General features: G+C 40.2%; 1 protein-coding gene across 1 annotated transcript; it reads right to left on the bottom strand.

Moving 5' to 3' along the window:
* Positions 1-2,433: 2,433 nt before the first annotated feature.
* On the bottom strand, positions 2,434-22,642 carry LOC102419830 (transcription initiation factor TFIID subunit 1). Its single transcript, XM_006090681.3, has 2 exons — positions 22,624-22,642; positions 2,434-8,101 (listed from the first exon to the last, which is right to left on the bottom strand). The coding sequence occupies exons 1-2, from the start codon at positions 22,640-22,642 to the stop codon at positions 2,460-2,462; spliced, it is 5,661 nt and encodes a 1,886-aa protein (XP_006090743.1). The 3' UTR covers positions 2,434-2,459.
* Positions 22,643-23,522: the final 880 nt, after the last annotated feature.

Genomic DNA, 23,522 nt, shown 5'->3' with positions numbered 1-23,522 from the left:
ACATGATGAGGAGAGGAATATTTAAACTCATTTTCTTGTAATTTTTTGTAACAGGAGTAAATCAAACACTGCTGGGGCTATATAATAGAACTCCCATTTGAGACAAGATATCTCTTCCCCATAATGTAAAGGGGATAGTTGTAATTACATAGGGACAGAATGTTCCTGAATGTTGATCTTCATCAGCCCAAGTTAAAATCTGAGAACTCTTTTTTACATTAGATGCCTTGCCTAGTCCTACTAGGGAAGTGGAGTGGTGTGTGTGGGCCATGAAGAGGGCCAATCCTTCCCTGCTATGCAGGAAACATCTGCTCCTGTATCCAATAGACCTTCAATTGGTTTTCCCTAAATTTGTAAAATTTTTGTAGGTATAGCAGCATGGATTTCTTGTATCCAAAATGCTGCATCACTAGATCCAAAGCCTCCGGCCCCTCTGGCTTCCTGGGTAACAGCTGTCCCTATTTTATGTATTGGTAACAGGAGTAATTGGGCAATTCTCTGGTTGGGCTGAATCTGTATAGTGGGTGGGGAAAGTAAAATATGTATTTCTCCTGTGTAGTCTGCATCAACAACTCCTGGGATGACTAAGATCCCCTGTAACGAGGTGGAGCTCCATTCTAATATTAAACCTACAGCTCCTTCAGGCAGCGGCCCGGACACTCCTGTAGGAATGGCTGCTACTGGCAAGTCTGGGGTAGTATTGCGTGGGTGGTTGAATGGAGGTCCAATCCTGCATTGCCTGGGGTTTCCCTGAAGAGGTCATTGACTGATTGAAATTTGCAAAGGGGTTGAGGATTGATGCCCCTATTAATGCAGGGGCCTGGGACTGGCCCCCTCTCAAGTTTCCCAATTGAGGTGATGGGATAGAACCTCCTTGGAGCGGTTTGTAGAATTTAAAGGTCAACCATTTTTATGGTATTTTGATCTACATTCCTTTGCCCAATGGAATCCTTTCTGACATCAGGGACAAACAGTTTTTGAAGGGTTAATATTATTCCCTGATGTATTTCCAGGCTGTCGAGGAGCTTGCCATCTGGCCTGAGTATTATTATTTCTATTTGGGCATTCTCTGCTAAAGTGCCCAGATAAGCCACAAGAGTAGCAGTTCATATTTCTTTTATTACCTGTATTATTGTTGGCTTGTCCTATGCCCTGTACATATTGAGAGTATGTCTCCCCTTTGAGAGCTGCAGCTATAGCTACACCCTGTATAAATGCTGGACTTACATCAGCACACTGTTTTATAAAATCATTTATAGTTCCCATTCTGCGAATTGGCCTTAATCAAGCCTGACAGGTATTATTAGCATTTTCAAAAGCCAGTTGTTTGATTAGGATATCGGCTGCCTCTTCATTAGTGATTACTCTCTTGACTGCCTGTATGAGGCAAGAAAGGAAATCCTGATACGGTTCCTCGACCTTCTGTTTAACCTCTGTAAGGGTGGTTGTTTTTCCTACTGTACAAGGTAGGGATTTCCAGGCATTTACTGCACAACTGTTTACTTTAATAAGTGCCTCTTTGGGCATATACATTTGCTCCTGAGCCGTGATAAACTCACCTTCTCCTAATATCATGTCTAGGGTTATTCCTTCTCTGGAATTTTTGTTAGTGGCTACAGCTCTCTTAGCAAGATCATCATATTCAGTTTTCTATAAGTAATCGCCTCCTGAGAGACAGGCTTTACAAACCTGTGACCAATCATAAGGAGTCATCCATTGACTGGCTAGGGCTTCTACCAAGGTTTGTGTGTAAGTTCTTCATTATCAAGGTTTCCATATTCAGAGCAGGCCAATTTTAATTCTTTAAGTATTTTGTAAGGTATAGACTCCCAGGTGGGGTTTTTGTCCCCCGCACTCTCATACACGACTGGGAAGCAGAGTGAGAATTCAAGATCTCCATTAGCTTCAGCTTCTCTTATCGCCCTTTGAAATTTAGACATGGAGCTCATAGGAGCTGGAGGACCTGATTTAGGCTTCCTTTCTCATTTAGGGAGCCTGTTTTGAATGGGGGAGCCTCTCTCCTCTCTACTGACTGGAAAGGACCAAGGGTCATGTTTGTGTTCCAGCCTGCTAGAAAACTGAAATGATACCATGCTTGGAAAATTTCTAATATACCAAGAGAACATAAAGCTATTAGTCCTTTCATAATTTCTCCTCCTTCCCCAGAGAAAAATGATACAAAGAGCAATAAATGAAGTTAAAGGCAAGCACTGAAGGAGGAGGAGATTGCTTTATTTTTATCAGTGGAAGGGGGAAGGGAGTTGCTTGATTTTAATCCAAAGGGTGACATTGCCCCCAGGAGAGGCGATTAGTTCAATATTATTTACTTACTATTTTTTAAAGGCTAAGGTGTGAATTAACCTGGTGATTTCAGGATCAGACACTGTACAAATATAAACAAATTAAATCACCTAGACTGGAGAACAGGGAAGGCTGACCAAGGAGGCCCAAAGGAAGCCTCATTCATCAGAGTCCAAGTCACTGTCCCCAGAAATCGAGTGGAAATCTTCACTGTCCTCCTCGTCCTCTGACAGGTGGACCTGGCATAGCACGCTCGGCCCAGAGCGCTGCTCTTCCTCTTCATCTTCTTCCTCCTCTGATACCTCATATCCACCGATGCTGCTAAAGCTTGTGTCTTGGGTGTTCGACTTGGGGTCAGGCTCCTCATAGCTCCCATAACTGATGTTGCTATCCTCCAAACCATGAGAACCCGCCCCACCGTCTCCCTCATAGGACATCATGCTTTCTTCATTTTCCATGCCCATCCTTGTGTTCTCCTGAAGCATGCGGGGCTGTTTGGGTATTATCCCACCAGATGCCACATCAGAGTCACTTCCCCTTTCACTCTGTTGGATAGCAGAGAAAGGATTATCTCCTTCTTCATCACTGCCAGCATCTTCCTCATCATCTTCTCCTTCAGACATAAGCAAATCCTCATACAGGACACTGGCTTGAGGCTGTTGCACGGTTCCTTCCTCTTTATCTGCAAGATCACCATCTGCACCTTCACCTTCCTGTGTCACCTGCTTTTCTGGAGTGGTAGTGGGAATATCCAGGACAGACATATTGCTCTCATCTTGAAATACAGAGGCATCTCGAGACATACTGAGGGATGTGTTGGTATCATATAAACCAGGTGGCTGAGGTGTGTAAGGCCCTGGGGTCATTGGGTCCAAACTGTCTAATTCTGCTTCTTCCAAAGTTGCTTCTTTAGCTGTACAAATATCCTTCTCAAGTTGAGTCAAATGTTCGTTAAACTCAGTCAATGCCTGGCAACAGACGTTCACAATCTCCTGAGCAGTCTTAGTATATTGACTTTCAGGCCCATTGAACTTAACACTGTTAGCAAGGATAAGGTTGACATCATCTAGAAAGCTCTTTCGACTCTGATACTTCTGCTTGGAGATATTCTTACGTATAGTCTCTAAATCCATTGGACTGACAATCACTTCATAATAATCTGGAACAATCTTCTTATTAACTGGGTGATGAAATGGCCAAGAATCTGGAACTGCCATCATTTTCTGGGTGACAATATTATCCAGAATAAAAGAAAATGTCACTTGGTCATCATCATCCAACAAGGGATTGATAGCTTTCTCTAAACGAGCCAATATGTCTTCTTTCTCTTTGAGTTTTTCATCACAGAGATCCAGCATGGATTGAGAGATCTGGGTCAATGAGTGCTTTGGCCCATTGTAGGTTGTACTATTTTTCACAATGAGCTCCAAATGCTCTCTGAACTCTTCCCGAGATGGGTAGAGGTGTTTACGCACATTTTCACGAAGTGTCTGTAAGTCCATTGGTCGAGTAATAATTTTGTAGTAGTCCTTTACAACCTTCCCATTGACTGGGGTGTGGAAAGGGTAAGTATTTGGAAGATCTCTCATGTCGTTGATGATAGACTCCAAGATAGATGACATTGTCACCATGGGGTCTGTCCAGCGCCGGTGGATGGACTTATGAGGTCTATTCAAATAGTCACAGTGAACAGTGTTTCCAACTCGCTGTCTCTTCTTAGGAGGGAGTTGCTGTTTAGGAAACTTGAGAACCAGAGACTTTCTGCGAACCTCATCTGCACTCTCCATTAGCTGTTTCCCCAAAACAATCTTGGTCCCTTCAACCTTGATAAGTTCTTCATTATCATTATGAATGGCTGTCTTTTCCAACTCCTCTTCCTGTTCCTCTGTCATGGCAACAGGATTGGAAGGTGGAGCACTTGTTTGATAATAGAGGGGGCAGAATTTGTTTGTCTTCATGTGCCCAATGGCTCCACAAGCCCCGCATTTCAGTTTTAGGTCAGGATGCTCCTTCAACCCTTTTGGCTTTTTCTCAGGAGGACCCTTAAGCTTCTCCTTCTCCTGGTTCCGCTTAAGCCGCCTCAGCTGCCCTTGAATCCTCCGCCGTTCTTTTCGCATCTCTTCTCGATGCTGGTCATCAAAAAGGGCGAATTTTCGAATGAACTCCTCATCTTTTGTAGTCCGTATGCGCACATAGGCATCTATGACAGCTGGATTTCGGACCATCTCACAGCGAACATATTCTTTCCCCTCTTCATCTCGAAATGTGCGATAAATCTTGAGACAACGGCCTGTGGCAGAAGAGTTCAGGCTAGTCACAGAAGCTGTATCATCATCATCTCTGTGATTGTTTCCTGCTGCTGCCGAACCTGCTGCCAGTAGCATCCTCTGTAGTTCCTTCCGCTCCTGCTCCTCCCGTTCATGTGACAGCTGAGAGCTGGTTTTCTTATTCTGCAACATGTTCTCTAGAGCCTTCCCCATTTCTTCAAAGTCACTGTCTTCAGTTGAGCTGATATCTGTATCAGTTGATAAGACTTCAGTTGATGACAAAACCTTGTTTTGTAGGTCAAAGATGCGTTGACATTCCTCTTTGTAACGTTCTTGATGCTCAGCCACAGAAAACCTCGATCCACGGGCAAATTTACTCATTGGCCCTTCCCCAGAGCGGGCCTGTTCTGTTGACATTGTGCGCACCACATCAATCACTTCCCAGCGGGACAACTTTTTAATCTCTTCCTCAGGCACGCCAAATTTACGTAGAAGTTGCTTGGCATTTTTCAAAGAGAGGCGACGGAGGTCTGCATCTGTTCCTGTCACTGTTTTCTTCACTGGCTGAGGCTCTTTATCATCCTTCTGTTGTGTTGGTTTGTTTGGAATCTTCACATAGGAAAATCCTTCACCACACCCTGTGGGATCTGCCACCCCAGTCACCTCCAAGAGACACTTGCCCTTCATGGCAGAAATGAAGGACCTTGTGGTGTTCCAAGGAGCAGTGCGAACCTCATCATCAATCTTCACCTGGAAATCTTCCTCGTTTTCTTCTTCTGGAGCAAAAAAGGACTTCTCGCCATAGCCAGCATCCTTGAGTCGCTGCTCTGCAGCTCTCATACTGTAATAAGCACAGCACTGCTCTGGAGACACCATAGCTCTGATCTCCTCTTCAGTTGGTAAACGAAAATCAGGCTTCAGCACCCACCAATTTGAGTCCATCCCTGTGCGTTTGAAGTCAGCACAGAGCTTTAGCCTCTTCCGGAGGCTGCTTTCTGAATGAGAGGGAAAGGCTTTTTTTATATCTTCCATTCGGATCCGCCGTGGCCGATCTGCACTCTTCCAGAAGAGGCGGTAAATAAAAACCTGGAGAAAATCTCGAATATGTGTATTGGCCCTTTTGGAGTTGGGCCCAGGAACTTCAAACAAGGGGCACTGCTGGCCAACCACAAAGATATCCACCAATTCCCGAATGTAGTAACCTTGCCTTGTCCGAATGATAAGGAAATCGGTGTCTGGCATCTTATGAAGATAAATTGGGGCACGAAAAAGATTGTTCTCAAATGCCTGCAGCAACTGGCCAGGATGGAGAGAGCCCAGGAAAGGAGAGGTATGGCAGTAAACAGTTTCTCCATATTTACAATCTGGGGCCCCGGGATCTTTTCCAGGTTTCCGCTTATAATAGTTTTTTATCTTGGTTGCCATGCCAACCTGCATCATTAACGGTCCATTTTCCTCACTGTATTCTGCTAGAATAAGATCTCCATCTTTGCCTGTGAGGTCCTGAGATGTGCGCATAAAAAACATCTCTCCACCACCTGAAGCTTGCCTCTCTTGTTCTCTCATCTTAGCCTTCTTTTTTATGTGCTTTAGCAAGGGTTGGACTGAGTGGGGACCTGGCTGAGACAATGCCCCAAAGGAGTACTTCTTCAGAGCTGGGCGATGGAATTGCCGGAGTTTGATGGGCCCCATATGGGTGGGAAAGAAGGGCTGCCGTAATTCCACAGCAGGAATTGAGTGCTGGATAATATTTCCTCCGAAAGTGCCTCGAAGACCCTGTTGCTTGGGGTAGTAATATTCATCATTGGAGAGATTCCATGGATCTTTCACTTCTGGCTGAGACATGTTCTGCTGTGGTTCCTCCTTGATGATTCCTGTTTTCCCTAAGAGAATTTGACTCTTCTTTAGAGATGATTCCTTTTTACTCTCCTTGGAGGGGGAGTTAGATGTGGCCTCTTCCTTCTCATCAGGAATTTCCAAAATGAGATTCTCATCATTGGGATCAAGTGTCAAAACAGGAGGCTCCAACAGCCGGGGCATGGCCTCAGCATCCCAAATAATGTTGTCCTCCCAACGTCCATACACCAGCTCCTCATTGTCAATGGGAAAAATGGAGTACCAAGGCTTGTCATCATCCCGGGTGGCTGCACAACCTTGCTGAACATTGTAAGCCCTGGCATTTCTAGTCATGCTGGAAGGAAGCCAGCCTGCCAGGCTTGCACGCTGAGGTTTTGTCCCTTTGTGTTTGACATCCTCCCCATCCCAGATGATATCATCCTCCCAATGTTGTTGTGTCGCCATCAGGAAGTTTTCATCAGCCAGAAGATCAGTGCCACTGCTTTCCTCAAATTTCCTAAAGTCCTCTATCACTCTACCTTTTACCACAGGTTCATGTTCCATCTTTCTCAGTTTGAAGCCATAGTCAAACCCGCTGCCATCTTCAGGGACACCCAGCATATCATACCACAGTCGGGCAGGCCCATAACGCCACTCAGCTGCTCTTGGTTTGGTATCTGTCACTTTATCTATATCTCCAGTAGACTGGGAAAACTTGGACTCCACAGGAGCCATCATTGTGATTTCATCATCAGAGAGACACTGCTCTGGAGGTGGTGGCGGAGCATAGTCGTAGGTCCATAAAGACTTCTGGTTGACTTCTGATTCTACTGAGCACTCCACCTCCTGAATCTGCTCTTCCTGTATCAGCTCACGGTGCTTCCTTTTCCTCTTTCTCCGAGCACTCCGCCAAACAGACGGGACATTCTTTCCTGGTCCAAAAAGACGTAGGAAGCGTAACACCTTTCCAGGCCGAAATTCTGGGAAAAGTTCTGTGACATTCGGCAACAGCTTGGTAGCATCATGCTGCATAATCCCACCCAACGGTAGGGTCAGCTTTCCATCCTCAGATTCTGCCTGCGTTGCTTCCTGAGGTCCCATCTCAGATTCTGAGTCAGAGGAACTCCTGAATTCCACTTTTTCTGAGGCCAAAGAGGAAGGGGCAATGATGGAGGGCAAGATGATGCCTTCTCCATCTTCAGACACACCAGTAATAGCATCCTGGTCCTTATCCTTCTTTAATGGTCCTGGGGGTGGAGGTGGAGGAGGCATCAACTTGCAATCAATGTCTTCACAATCAGCATCATAGTCATCATCATCATATTCTGAGTGGCAAAGGGGCTGCAAGCTCCCCATTGTGTGCTGGTATCTCCGACTTTCATCTTCTGCTACCTCACTGATGTCTGAATAGTCCACAGCATCTTCTGTGCTTCTGATCCATCCTTCATCATTTACCAGAGCATCATCATTCCCATTCAATTCTTCATTTTCCGTGAGTTCAGTGATCAAGCTGCCCAGACCCAAAGCCCCCAAGCCTTCCAAGTGCTTCTTACACTCATCATCCAAGACGCTTTCCCCCTCCAGCTGCCCAGCTGCACTGATGTTGCCGAAAAGGAATCCAGTTAAAGAAAATGGGCAGCCCCCAGTAGAATCTTCATTGCTGTCCGTGTCTGACATGATGGCAGCCGTGGCACCCGCTGGGCACCAATTGTTGGGGTCCAACCCCAGCAGATCCAGGGGTTCCCAAAGGTGTGGACGGAGTAGGAGAAAAAGGAATGACACAGAGACAGCGTTCAGTTGATCAGTAGCCTAGCCAGGTTCTCTAGCCAGGTTCTAGCCAGGATCTCCAGCCAGGTTCTGTGTTTTATTGTCTTGTTACATCTGTATTTATACCAGTTGATTTTAATCCTATCAATTTCTATTCCAAAGGTTAGGGCATTTCTTATCTCCATTCCAGGGAGTAAAGATTATGTAGCTTAAGCGTGATTGTTCATAGTTAAAGTGATTAACTACCCGCCTGGCACTTAGTTAAGGGGTTTTATTCCCTCCCTAACTTCAGGGGAAAATCCTCACCTGGGGAAACAACCTTTCTTGGGGAGGTTGTCCTGTTTAAAACACATAGTGTTAAGAGAGGGAGCAAACATATGCCATATATGCCAGGTCCCTTGAAACGTAAGCTGTGCAGATGTTTCTTCCCTGCAGCCACTGTGTCAAGCAGCAAGGGTGGACCGGCTTCTGGTAGGTAACTCTGATTAATGAAAACTATATGAAAAGCTTTTTGCTTTGTGGTGTTCTCCCAATCCCCCCTGAGAGTATCTGGGTTCTAATGTAGCTCCAACAGCTCCTTCTCACCCATTTTTCTCACCTGGTTGGATGTCTAACTAGCATTTCCTGCACCTGGTTAGGAGTTCCTGAAAGAGGTTAGATGGGGGAGTCCCAGGCCATAGCACCTAGGAAGTCTGGCACAAGCATGAACCATTGACCAGGGAAACCCTGCTCCACCCTTTCTCCTTCCTCTTTCCCTCATCAGAACCCCAAAAACATTTACCTGTAGTAGGTGGTCATTAATAAACTTAAGGAGAACATTGTTGGAAAAGCTCAGGGTAAAATTTGGATTCCAATGGACTGAGAAGAAATTGTACAGTAAGTAAATAGGGACCATAATTATAAGAGTTTCTCTGAGATATTTATAGGTAAAGAGAAAGATGAGACAGGAGTTCAAAGGGTTATCAGTTAGCACAACAAGTAGATATGCTAACTGGAGATGCTTACTGGAGAATTTTGTGTATGGCTTGTGTGTTATCAGTGATGACCCCTTTCCACTGCATTGATTAATTAATGTGTCTGATAAAAAATAACTCTGTGTGGTTATGCTGGAGAAGTAGCCTTCCATTGTTTTAAAATATTTTTCTGTGATCTGTAATCTGTGAATAGCACTGAAATATTTATGATTGTTTAAGAAAGAAAACTTTTAAAACAGTTCATACCCTATTGACAGACATTAGAAATACTTTACTCACAAAGTGAAAGTTGCAGTATTCTAGTTACACTTACCAAATTTTATTCTAATGCCAACATGTGATCTTTTTTTCTTGCTTAATATAACAAAAGCATGTTGACTAGTAGACTTTAGAAATGGTCATTTGGTGTCACTCTATTCTAATCCTCAAAACTATTAGCATAGAAAGCCATCAATACGGCATTATTACTTTGAATGAGATTTTTTTCCCTATGTAGCCTTCACCTTGGTGTGATAATGGCTTTGTTAAATGAAAGAGCTGGTATACTTGTAGGGGGTGGTAAAAAAAAAATTAAAAATGAACACTTAAAATGGAAATATTAAATTCCTCTTTTGACAGGTTTTCCTATAACAAGGATGAGAGAAACTTTAGAAGCATAACCAGGACTCTCCAGTGAGGCTTCGCATGGTCCTGTTTGGTCAGCGTGGAGCTAGTTACCTGGCTGTCTGCCAAAAAGCCCCTTTACCTTGTGCTATGCAGAGCCTAATGCTAGATAATATCTAATTTTTAATGCTAAGAAGTGGCATTTGATGTTGTTACTAGTGTCTGGTGGAAAGCGAGGGGCAGGAGGTCAGAAACAGTTTCCTGGGAAGTACTCTTAAACTGTTTTCTATGCAGTAGGGAAGGTGAACAAAGAGAAACCCCGTAGCCACCATTTCCTTATCCTTCATAAGAATAAAATAAAAGGAAAAGATTTAACATAACCTGCTCAGCAGGAAACTAACTTTACAGTTTCAGAGCAGCATAATTGGGTATTTTATATTAGTCTATCATATCCAAGCATTTCAAAAATAAAATAGGAACAGCTTTTAATGCAATCTGTGTTTACTGCTATGAGCTAATAAAATCTCATAATATTATTTTGTATTGCACTAATGGGTATTGCATTATAGGATATTAGTTAAATCACCCATTATTTCAGGATTTGATGTAATACTCATAGTGGAAGCTTGCATAGCATAGTATGAGAGATCTGATGGGAACAGATAGGGTGCAGAAGTAAATATGGACTTTTCAAAATAGGTTTTAAAAATAGATTGGTGAAGGAAGGAGAAACAGAGGGAGCAGTGATGCAAACAGGGCATTCCGTTACAGAAGACCTAACCCTTCTGAGAAGGGGAGGGCTAGCTCCTGGGACTGCTGCAGTGGCTTACAGGTTGCTCCAGTAAGTAGACATACTCAGAGGGGATGGTGGTTTGATTGGCTACAGCTTTATATCCTGAACCTGGCCCTCCTCAAGCTTGCCATCTTTCCTTTGTTTTCTCCAATCTGAATAATGCACTTAGGTTCTGAAATGGTGTCAATCTCATGATCAGATGGACAATAAGTAATGGAATGGGGATTTTCATCTGAGCTCTCAGACACAGTGCCATTTTGTTACTATACTGCCTTCTTATCTTCGTTTTTATTTTCTTTTTGTAAAAACTACAATGTATAACTCTGTGCTAAATCAGAGACCATTACATACTAGGGCTACTCTGAATGGATGGAAGCAGGAGTCAAACATGTATGACAAACACCACGTGTTCCTGTACACCAAAAACACATATTAAGATTAGCAATTGATAATGGCCCAAGGTGGTATGGCTCAGTTGGTTGGGTGTAGTACCATGCACCAAGAGGTCACAGGTTTGATTCCTGGTCAAGGGACATGACTGGGTGTCAGACTCAATCCCCAGTAGGGGCCATTCAGGAGGCAGCTGATAGAAGGTTCTCTGTCATCAATGTTTCTCTCTCTCCCTCTCCCTTCATTTCTGTCTCTAAAATAAATTTTTAAAAAGCATGAAAAAAAGAAACGTAAAATGGTCTGGAGTCTGGAAGCCTTCATCTACTTCATATACCAGCGTGTTGAGAGATTAAGGATTGATGTGAGTGGGGTAAGTATATAATATTCGCTAAGAGCATGAATCTTGAAATGAGAGATAGCCTCTTTCAATCCCAGTTTAACCTTCTCAAGGTGTGTGATCTTGGAAAGTCAATTGGTTTCTCTATACAAATTATAGGAATAACAAACATTTCCCTAAACGTATTTTAAAAGGATTAAGTAAAGTCATGACAGAATTTTTATTCAGTGCCATAAATGTAATAGACTCTTATTAGATAGACATAATAATTACTTTGAGAGGCATAATAATAATAGCTGGGCTGTTCCCATATGTGATGGTTAATTTTATATGTCAACTTGACTGGGCTAAGGGATGCCAGATAGCTGGTAAAACATCATCTCAGAGCATGTCTGTAAGGGTGTTTTCTGAAGAGATGAGCATTTCATATCAGTAGACTGAGTAAAACTCATCCTCACCAGTGTGGGTGGACCCCATCCAAATCTATTAAAGGCCTAAATATAACAAAAGGGAAAGGGAAGGGAAAATTTGCTCTTGGCTTGAGTTGGGGCATCCATTTCTTCCTGCCCTCAGACATGGTGCTCCTGGTTCTCAGTCCTTTGACTCTAATAGGGATTTATTCTATTCCCCCCCACCCCACCCCCCCACACACACACCCCAATTCCAGTTCTTAGGCCTTTGGATTTAGACTGGATTACACCACCAACTTTCCTAGTTCTCCAGATTACAGACAGCAAACCGTGGGACTTCCTGACCTCCTAATGTCCTACTGGTTCTATTTTTCTGGGGAACCTGACTAATATATCATACAGCCTGACTTTCCTAGAACAGCCCTTGTTTATACCTATTATCCCAGCATAATTATTCATGTTGCACTTTTTAACTTTCAGAAGTATTCTGGTTTGGACGATGGTAAATTATTTTATTCTTTTAATTTAATTTATTGGGATGATATTTTATTCTTTGATTACAGCTATGAAATTGAAAAATTATGCCTCTAATTGTATTTATTAAATATTTTAACTAATTTAATCCTTACAACCCTTGCAAGATAAACACCATTATTATCCCATTTTGTAGATAAGAAAACTAAGGTACATAGCAGTGGAAGTAACATCGGGATCTGAATCTGAACTTTGCTATGTGCTGCCTAAAATTTTATTATTTAACCATTGATTTATTTAGGTGACATTAGCACTGTAATTGCTCCAGCATACCGAAATAAAGAGTAGAGATGAAAAGAGAAGAAAAAGAAGAACAAAGGAGTATTCCTATGTCAACTCCCTGGGTGCTATTACCAGGCCTTAGTTTTATTCATTACAGCTTCTGAAGAGCTGAGTGCATTTGAAGTCAACTCTATATGGGGCCAAATTAATCATGTGTCCTAAGACATGTCTGAATGGCCACATTCTGCAGTTTTTCTCCCATGCACATTAATTCCTCTCCTTTTCCTTATGACATTTATAAAATGACATAAACAGGGACACTTTATAAAAGTATTACACAACTTGGGTTTGTCTATTTGCTCATGATTACATTTAGGCTGTGCATTTGGGGAGGAAGTCTCCATGAGACATGCGTCTCTGAAGACATTACCTCAGGAGTCACAGCATGTCACCACGTGTCATTATTTTCTACATTGCCTTTGGTAACTTGGCGAAAGGTGGCATCCGTCAAATTTTTCTATCAAAAGGTGCATTCATTTCCCTTTGTAATTCATACACTGCATATGATAGCGGACGGATACTTAAGACTGTCTGAAAACACTGGCCTACCTAAAACTATTCGCCCATTGAGTGAGGGGGCATTCGTGATTCCTCCCTGAAACAATTATTCTGTGGTTGTAAGCCATAATTTTCTAACTCTAAGATGCCTTTAACGAGTATTGGTTAAATACTCGTATATAGAAAGAAAATTTTTCCGAGCTACCTTTGCCCCTCTTTCTTGTCTTTATTAGATGTTTTAGAAGTCTGTGTTATAATCCGTTACTGACTTTATTCATCTTGCTACTCAAACTGACTCATATTTGGCCAGTGGCAGTTGCATCGAACATGCTCTGGTGTCTATTTTATTTTATTGGCATCTATTTATTTTTTAATTAAATTTATTGGGATGATGATTGTTAACAAAATTATCTAGGTTCTTATGTCTTTTTAATAAGCTCCCTTTTCATTTTGGAACCTTTTCTTGTTTTCTGGTACAACATGTTTCAAGCCCAACTTGTTCTTCCTTTTACTTAACCTTGTAAACAGTCATTTTTTCAAGGTTCCCTTGTTCCTCTAGTGAGGAAGGGTCTTTAGAAACCAAGATATGGGTGCAAAATGAGCTCATTGCTACTGGGATGTCATTGTTACCAGGACCTTTCAATGGCCAGAATGAAGATATATGCCACAATACTCTTCCTTGCATCCCCCAATTCCTGTTTGGTATCTCACTTTACCCACCGTGAGAACCCTAGTTGCTAATAATATCAATGTATTTACTCATTTCCTGATTCCCATGTTTCACAAAAAATGACTTCAGAATTGCTTGGTGTGGGAAAACCCCCCACAAACCTGGTGTCAGAAGAGCTGTAAGCATGGGTAAAGGAGAAACATAAGAGAAGTTAGATTTTCCCTAAACAGGGTTATTTCTGAAATTTTACAATTACAAGTAATGCAATATGCTATAATGCTGTAATGAATACCTTGCACAATTTTTTCATATTAATGGAGACATATCCTTAGGGTGAATACCTAGGGTTTGGTGGGCAAAAGTAAGTGCAGGTGTGGTATTATTAGCTATTACCAAATCCCATTTCATAGTCATTGTATCACTTTCCATTTCCACCATCAATATGGGAGAGTGACTATTTCTCCACAGCCTCAACAGCAAATTGTGTGGTCACACTTTTTAATTTTTGCCAAAGTATAGGTAAAAGTGGTATCTAGTTTTAATTTTCATTTGTCTTATTGTGAGTAAAGTTGAAAATCTTTCCATTTGTTTAGAGATGACTTTTAAAATTTCTTGTTATTTTTCTGCTTTCTTATCTCAACTTTTAAAAAGTCCTTTATATGTTAAGAATATTAGCCTTTCATTTGTGACATATTGCAAATATTTTCTCCTATTTTGTCATTTGTCTTTTGAATTTGCATATGGTAAATTTTTTTCATTCAAAAAATTATTTTTAGATATTTAAATGTATCAACATTTAATTTTGAGTCATGGTTAGAAAGCCATTTCTCATCAAAATCTAAAGGAATTCACTTACTTTTTCTACCTGTATGATTTTAATTTTTATATTTAGATCACCTGTGCATTCAAAATTTATTTTTGTGTATGGTGTGAAGCATGAACCTAATTTTATCTTTAAACAAAACTGTTCATTTCTCACAATACCTTGTATTAAAATGTTCAACTTTGTTCCAGGTGATCTGATAATTTTTAATACAGTATACTACTAGATGTATAAATGAAGCACCTTTCATTATCAATAGCTCCTTGGTGTCAGATGCTATTGTTATATTAATATTACAAGTCACAGTTGTTCTTATATAACATCTACTCTATTCTAAATAACAACACAAAGCCAGCAATATGTGACAGTTTTTAAAAATTAAATATAAAAGTTTAATCTTGCTGTTGCTTCTTGCAATATGGCAGACAAAGTATTCTGTTTAAATTGCACTCTGTTTAGCCTGGCCAGTGTTGCTCAGTTATCAACCTATGAACCAACAGGTTACGGTTCGATTCCCAGTCAGAGCACATGCCTGGATTGTGGGCTAGATCTTCAGTATGGGGCATGCCAGAGGCAACCAATCAATGTTTCTCTCTCATCATTGATGTTTCTATCCCTTCCTCCCTCTCTCTTCCTCTCTGAAATCAATAAAAATATTAAAAATAAATAAATAAATAAATAAATAAATAAATAAATAAATTGCACTGTTTAAAATGTAGAAAATCTAGATAAGAATCAACAAACTGCACTGATAATACATTTCTGGGCTTAAAGTGAGCTCAATCCACCCAAGGCCAAAATGAAAAGAGAATTAAAACTCAGTAGGAAACAGAATTGGAAACAGAGAGGGAGTCATTTTTTATATCAAGAAATAAAATGCCAGGGCCTTTGGCCCATATGTGTCAAGGAAACTGAACTTGGATCCCAGGAAAAGCCAGATCTCTCCATTCTGTACCCTCATTGAAATGGTAGGATCTATCTTGTGGCAAAATGAGCTCAGAGGGCAATCTTGGGCCAGCCAATCCCATTGCTTATATAGCCTAGAGAAATGCTCGGATTGCATACATGTTCCAGGACACATTTCAAATGCGAAAATAAGCCAAAGGTCTAGAATATTTCTAATATTTAACAGAAAACTACAGCATTAGAAATGAGTAAACTAAGGCACCATTATCAACATGGATGAACCTTACAAACATAATGTTGCACAAAAGAGCAAGTAGAGAAACATGTTTTTAATTTAAAATACATGCAAACTAAAGAATGTGCTTTAATCTAGGCATATGTACCTGTGAACTATAACTATGACGATGTTCAAAGGAATGATAAAGTCTGCTTGTATTTAATTCCAGAAGTGGAGAGGAAAGGGGAGTGTGAGGAGTGCATGGATGGCTTCAAAGTTTTAATAATATTTTATTTCTCAAGCTGGGTGTTGTTTTACTAACATCTGTTTATGTTCTATATTCAATTCACTTATTTACTCCACAAAGATGTATTGATCATCTACTATGTGGCAGGTTTAAGGCAATTAATTGGTGCATCACTAAACAAAACAGATGAAAAATCAGTGACTTTGTGGAGCTTAAATGTTCTAGAGGAGGAATACAAAAATAAATTCAAAATATTACTAGTATAAGTAAAAAATATATTAAATTCATTTATTTAGTACTTCAGAAGGAAAGGTGTAGCAACCTAAGAATGTTTGGCAGTACAGGTTATAGAAGGAACATTCATTCTGAATGTAGGCTAGGAGATCTCATTGAGGTGCATTTTAGCAAAAACTTAAAGGAAATGAGGGAGTATAAAATATTTTTTTAAATATATTTTATTGATTTTTTACAGAGAGGAAGGGAGAGGGATAGAGAGTTAGAAACATCGATGAGAGAGAAACATCGATCAGCTGCCTCCTGCACATCCCCTACCGGGGATGTGCCCGCAACCCAGGTACATGCCCTTGACTGGAATCGAACCTGGGACCTTTCAGTCCGCAGGCCGACGCTCTATCCACTGAGCCAAACCGGTTTCGGCGAGTATAAAATATTTTGAAGGAAAAACATTTTAGCAGGTGCAAGAGCTAGTGTAAAGCCCTAAGGCTGGGGCAGGCTAGAGAGTTCATGGACTAGCCAAGATGACAACATAGTTGGCTCAGAGCGAGTTAAAGAGAAAGTAGCAGAAAATGAGGTCAGGAATGTCATGGGTGGTGGCCGGAGATATTCTCAGGACTTCAAAGCAAATGTAAGGATTTTGATTTTTGCTTTGAGTGAAATGGGGAGCCAATGCAGGACTTTGAGCAGAGAACTGACATATTTTGACTAACTTTTTAAAGCATCTGTCCAGCTGAGGTATGAAGAATAATGTGAAGAATAGACTGTGTGGGGACAGGGATAAAAGTGGAATAACCACTTAACAGACCACTGCAGTAACCAGGGCAAGAGACGGTGATCTGGACCAAAGTGGCAGTACAGAGCTGGTGAGAAGTAGCCAGGTTCCTCACAGATGCTGAGATCAGCCTGGTGGATGCCAGAGGGGAGGGGGGTTGGGAGACCCAGTGAAACGGGTGAAGGGATTGAGAAATACAGGTTGGAAGTTACAAAATAGTCATGGGTATGAAAAAACAGCAGAAGGAATATAGTCAATAATATTGTAATGACTATGTATGGTGCCAGGTGGGTACTGGAAATATCTGGGAGAACACTTTGTAAAGTATATGATTGTCTGACCCCTATGCAGTACACCTGAAAGTAATATAAAATAATATTGAATGCAGACTGTAATTGAAAAATAGTTTTTAAAAAAGTAGTCAGCTTCTATTTTAAATTTAGAGACAACAGGAACTCTAGATGGACAGAACATGGAATGTGGGAAGAAAAAAAAAGAGTCCAGGAAAACTCGTTTTTGGCATGGGCAAAAGAATGGAGATGTTATGAATTGACTTAAGGAAGACTGTGGTGTATTCGTTTGTTAGGGCTGCCATAAAAAAGTATCAGAGTGGGTGCCTTAAACAACAAAAATTTATTTTCTAATAGTTCTGGTGACTAGAAGTCTGATATGAGGATGTCAGTTTTATTAGGAGGCTGCTCTGCTTGGCTTGCAGATGGCTGCATTCTATGTGTTTACATAGTCTTTCCTCTTTGCACGTGCATGTCTGGTATCTGTGTCGTCTTAATCTCCTGGTTTTATAAGCAAACCGGTCAGATATTGGATTAGGGCCCACCCATATGACCTCATTTTACCTTACTTTCCCCTTTAAAGACCCTGTCTCCAAATACAATCGTACTCTGAGGTACTGGAGGTTAGATCTTTCACATATGAATTGGAAAAGGGGACACAATTGAGCCTACAACAGTGGGTTAGTAGGTTTGGGGACAGAAGATTAAGGAGTTTAAATATCCATATTAATTTAAGATATTCTGTACATCTACCTAGAGGTGTTGAATAGGTAGTGTGAAACCTTGGTCTGGAATTCATATAAGAGAGAACAGCTCAACAGATTAATGTTAGGTTGTCAGCAGTGAAGTTAGTCATGAGACATGAGATATGGATAAGTAGAAAAGAGTAAGAGGACCAAAGTTGGAGCCATTGGGCTCCCCAACAGTAAATAATCAATGATAAGCAGGAACTATGTATATATTATGTTTATTTACATATATAAGATATTTCAGACTTAAGTCTCATTTAATGAGTAATATTTTGCCTGCCCCTCTCTCCATTCCATTTTTCTGGAAAATTCCTGTTCATTCGAAGTGGGTGCTTCTGGAGAGGGATGTGGGCTGCCTGTTGACCAGAGTGATGAAGACAAAATTCACAGTGGTTTATATTAAATGGTCCAGATATGATCATGTGACTGCTCAATGTCCTTTTCTGAATTTTTAAAATAGGATCTGAGGAAAGTTACTTCTTTTCTCCTTGGTCACAACAATGCCAGGCTGTAAGTTCAAAGCTTTCTGCCATATTCAAAAGTGTCAAAGAGAGGAGATGGAGAAGAATAGATTCCTTACATTGCTTGTGTCCCTGTCCTTAAAGTCATTTCTTTTTTAAAGCAACAATTTTTTTTAAAGCAACAATTTACTACCACCACATTTTATTATTGTTTTAAAAATATATTTTTATTGATTTGAGAGAGGGAGAGAGATACAGAAACATCACTGATGAGAGAGAATCATTGATTGGCTGCCTCCTGGACCCCCCACAATGGGGATCCAGCCTGCAGCCCAGACATATGCCCTGACCAGGAATCAAAACCTTGACCTCCTGGTTCATAGGTTGATGCTCAACCAATAAGCCACTCTGGCTGGGTGTCCTTAAGTCATTTCTAGTCTTCCCCAGTAATCCTAACTGTGAGTCTCCTTTTGGGTTTAAGCTAAAAGAGGTTAGTCAAGGTATTCAAGCACCTACAGAACTGAAACAAATAGTATTTCTGATTTTTTTCTTTCCATCATAATATTTGTCCCCTGTGTTTCACCCCCATTAAATTACTTGTAGTCATAATTAACCTTCACTCTTCCTCTTTTCTCGCACCCGACATCCTAATAATCAATTAATTCTTAAGTCTTAGTGTTTCCTGAGTCAGATCCTCACCTCAATTATTCTAGTCCAAGCCGCCCTCATCTCCTACCTTATTGAATGAACAAATGAGTCTTGGTTCCTAACATTGTTTTTAGGTTTCCTCATTCTATTTACTCTACCTGGAGTTCTCCATCTACTCAGCCAAAAATGTCCCCTCTACTAGGCATTGGTTTCTGACTTCTCCCACATTTAGAACCCTTGTATATAATTTTGTTTTTGTTTTGTTTTTGCTCTGCTACAGTTATCTGAAATCCCTAATAGGGTGATAATCATTAAGGTGAGAGCAATTCTAGTCAACATGGTTGCATCTACAGCAGCTTGTATATACTATGTTCTCAGTAAATATATACTTATGTATTTCTCTATTTAGGTAATAGAATTTGACAGGGAAAATATTAAAAGCTATAGGTCATAATATACTCTACTATTACTTGTAAAGTGACTTTGGAAAATTTTGGGATTAGTAACAATTGGTGATGAAAAGAGATGAGAATTATGCCATGTGGCATCCTATATTTACATTATTTTATGTTCCCTTTTCTATTCTAAACCCTGATTAAGACTGAAAAAAATAAGCGATAATGAAAGAAAAGAATTCAGAAATATGGCATTTTAGAAAAGAACCTGGATATGCCATTATTTTGGGGCTATTTTTTTTGTTTTATAGAAAAATGTCATCATGACCTCTGTTCAAGATAGTCTTCATTAACAGAAACACATCAGATGATATCTCAATGTAATTGTTGACCTAGCAACTGATATCCTTGCCATATAAATATTGTCTAATTTTGGAAATGTATTTGATTAAATAAGGGCGCTGCTATGAGGCTTCTAGGTTACTTGTGCCTATTCACAAAAACATTGTTTATTTTAAAATTGTTGCTAAAAATGTCTGGGTTTAGTATCAAATTTATTCTAACAAAAAAATGCCATTTATCATTTTCAGTTAAGGGCTGATAGAGAGCAGCCACCACTCATCGATACTTTCACACCTTGAACCATATTTTGACATGAAATGAAACCAACATGAAATGACAAAGATTAAACTGCTAATGATTGCCTGAGTAAAACCATATTTTCAGCATTTACATTAATACCAATCATTAGAAGACCCTAACTGAAAGGAACTCTAGCCCATGATCATGTTTTCAAATGGTGAAACCAAATAATAAAATATCCTGTTAACCTATACTAAGAAATCCCCAATGCATGCTAAATCTAATAGCTTGTTGCAGCTACAACAATGAAAGAGCAGCACCATTAGACTGATAATGCCATATGATCTGCCATGTAACACAAATACCAAATGTTGTGTTCCTGAAGTGAACAAAATGGGAATTTTGTTCTGTGGTTATGGAATGTTATGTCCCATTTGGATGATCTTCTTTGGGCTCATTTTTACCCTGAGATAATAAAAGCTTTGCATGAATAACCCAGGAGAGACCATGGTCTTTTGAAAGTAACTTTTTATTACTGCCAAATAAATCTCTTTTAAATATGTTCTCTGTGAGGCAATCATGACATCCATTGGCCAACTGGATCTCGGGTTATGCCTGGATACTTTCCACATTGCACGTGGTTGTCAATTTGAATTGTGTATCAACTACCCATCATATTTGGCACATCTGTACTTAACATTGGCATTAATTTTACCCTATTGTTCTAATTGCAGTACTTTGATGTAATGACACCATTCAATTCACAGATGGTACTGGTGGGGGGCTTTCCCCCAAAAAATATAATGTAATATTAATTTGGAATGTGAGAATGCCAAAAATAAGAGCTTCATTGGTTAAGTTATCTGAGCCGCTAAACAGTTGAACATTTGCACTAAATAAGACAAACTGGGAATGAGAACAGCAGGTTTCAATACCATCCTACTGCAAATGTTTTGTTTGTTATTATAGTCTACAGGGTTCATAAGATTTATCTGTTCACAAACAAACGTTGACATACTTAGAAAAAGCAAAATAAATCTAATTCTCAAAACAATAAATTAATTTTTTATTAAACTTATTGGGGGGATATTGGTTAATAAGATCATGTAGGTTTCAGGTGTACATTGCTATGATACAAGACCTTTATATTGCACTGTGTACCCTTCACCCAAAGTCAAACCATCTTTTGTGATGAACCATTGTGGGAGTTGAGATGTCTTCAATTTAAATTCATTTAATTTAAATTATTAAAATTTAAAATTATTTAAGGTATTATTCCAGATTTTATATGCATATACATCTTTCAAAAGATTTTTATGGAGTATCACTCACAATTTTCTATGACACCATAGCTTAATGCCTCTCACAATTAGTATTTTATAGAATCAAATCAGGGGGAAATTGGGTAACTTTCCGAAGGCCACAAGACCCCTCATTGATGAAGGAATGACTACAAAGCAGATCGTTATTTTTCAGTGGAAAATTTTTTATGAGCCACTGACCATTTTGTTGAGTCAACAATTACTATCAACCCAGATAGCATGGCTCAGTGGTTGAGCATGGACCTATGAACCAAGAGATCACAGTTCGATGGTCAGGGCACATGCCCGGGTTGTGGGCTCGATCCCCAGTGTGGGGCATGTGGGAGGCAGATGATCAATGATTTTCTCTCATCACTGATGTTTCTATCTTTCTCTCCTCCTCCCTTCCTCTTGAAATCAATAAAAATATTTAAAAATAAATAAATAAATAAATACAAACTATAATATTGTTTCAACAGGAAACTGACTACATTTCCAGTAAGGTGAGGGGTGGTGAGATGTTAGCTTTGGAAGGGGGGAAGGCTGGTGGGACACATTAAACCAAAAGAAAAACTAATTTTAGTAAGTGACAGAGAAATAAAAATAAAAGCTGAAGGAAGTCATGGAGGGAATCAGAGGCATCTGACTGCAGAATGAGTGGAAATCCCAAAGGACTATGCTACTAATCATTGATTTACTTTAGTGAAATACAGGAAGTCAGGATTCCAGTGAGCTAAGAGAATTCTAACATAGCTGGGTATGTTTAATGAAGCGATGGGATTGTGGACTCATTGATTCTTTTTTCAGGAGACTCAAATGGGACTGAAGGGTCCCCGAGATAGAGCTTGGTGTGCGAGCAACACCTGGAGAAGGCTGCAAGCTGTCTAATTCCTGGCCTTCCTCTAGGACTGTTGCTGGGCCCATGAGAAAGAGACTACTGGCTGAAGCCAAAGGAGCTAGTTTTTAAAGGAGGTTTATTAGTCTTGAGGGTCATAAGCAGTACTTCTCTGGTATAAAGGGGGCAAAGTTCTCCCCACAAAGTTCTGGGTGGAAGACAGAGCGACTGCAGTTCAACGATGATGTAAGAATGCTGTTATGTGGCTCCATACCTGTTGATGGTATTGGAAGCCCCATCCCTTGCCTTAGGGAAAAGTGACGGGGTATCATCCTGAGGTAGGCTTGTCAGTAGGAGAGGACAGGAGGATGCCTCAAAATGTTAGAGCATTATGTCTGCATACATCTGAGACACCCCGAAGTTCTGTCAGATGTCACTGAAGAGGATTTCAAGGGTGAACAATGAGCTTGTTCATCAGTTTACAGTAGTCCCCCTTACCCGTAGTTTCACTTTCCATGGTTCCAGCTACCCGTGGTCAAGCGTGGTCTGAAAAGAGTAAATGGGAAATTCCAGATATGCAATTCATAAGTTTTAAATTGGACACTGTTCTAAGTATTGTGGTAAAATCTCATGCCGTAAAGCTCCGTCCTGAGCCGTGAATAATCCCTTTGTTGCATGTCTCCACGATGTACCCGATCCACACCCATTAGTCACGCAGAAGCCATCTCCAGGGGTCGGATCGACTGTCATGGTATTGCAGTGCTTATGTTCAAAGCACAATTAATAACCCTTCATTTCCTTAATAATGGCCCCAAAGCACAAGAGTAGGGGAAGGGATGCTGACGTTTCGGGTATGCCAAAGAGAAGCTGTAAAGAGCTTCCTTTAAAGTAAAAAGGTGAAAGTTTGTGACTTTATAAAGGAAGAAAAAAAATATATGCCGAGGTTGCTAAGATCTATGGTAAGGATGAATTTTATATCTGTGCAATTGTATAGAAGTAAAAAGAAATTTGTATCCATGTTGCTGATCCACCTCAAACTACACAAATTCTGGCCACAGTGTGTGGTAAGTGCTTAGTTAATATAAAAAAGGCAATATATTTGTAGGTACAAGACATGAACAGAAAATGTGTTCTGAATAATGACAATGTGTTGCATCAGAAAGCACCGAGCCTATACAAAGACTTCAGCAAGGGATCCCCTGAAACAAGTGACCACATTCACATAGTTTGTATTTCAGTATGTTATTGTAATTGTTCTATTTTATTATTGGTTACGGTTGTTAATCTCTTGCTAGGCCTATTTTATAAATTAAACTTTATCATAAGCATATGTGTATAGGAAAAACATAGTATATGTAGGGTTTGGTATGGTTTGAGGCATCCACTGCAGGTCTTGG

The sequence above is a fragment of the Myotis lucifugus genome, unplaced genomic scaffold, assembly GCF_000147115.1.
Source record: "Myotis lucifugus unplaced genomic scaffold, Myoluc2.0 scaffold_78, whole genome shotgun sequence".
NCBI lineage: Eukaryota > Metazoa > Chordata > Mammalia > Chiroptera > Vespertilionidae > Myotis > Myotis lucifugus.
This window is presented reverse-complemented; position numbering and strand designations above follow the sequence as displayed.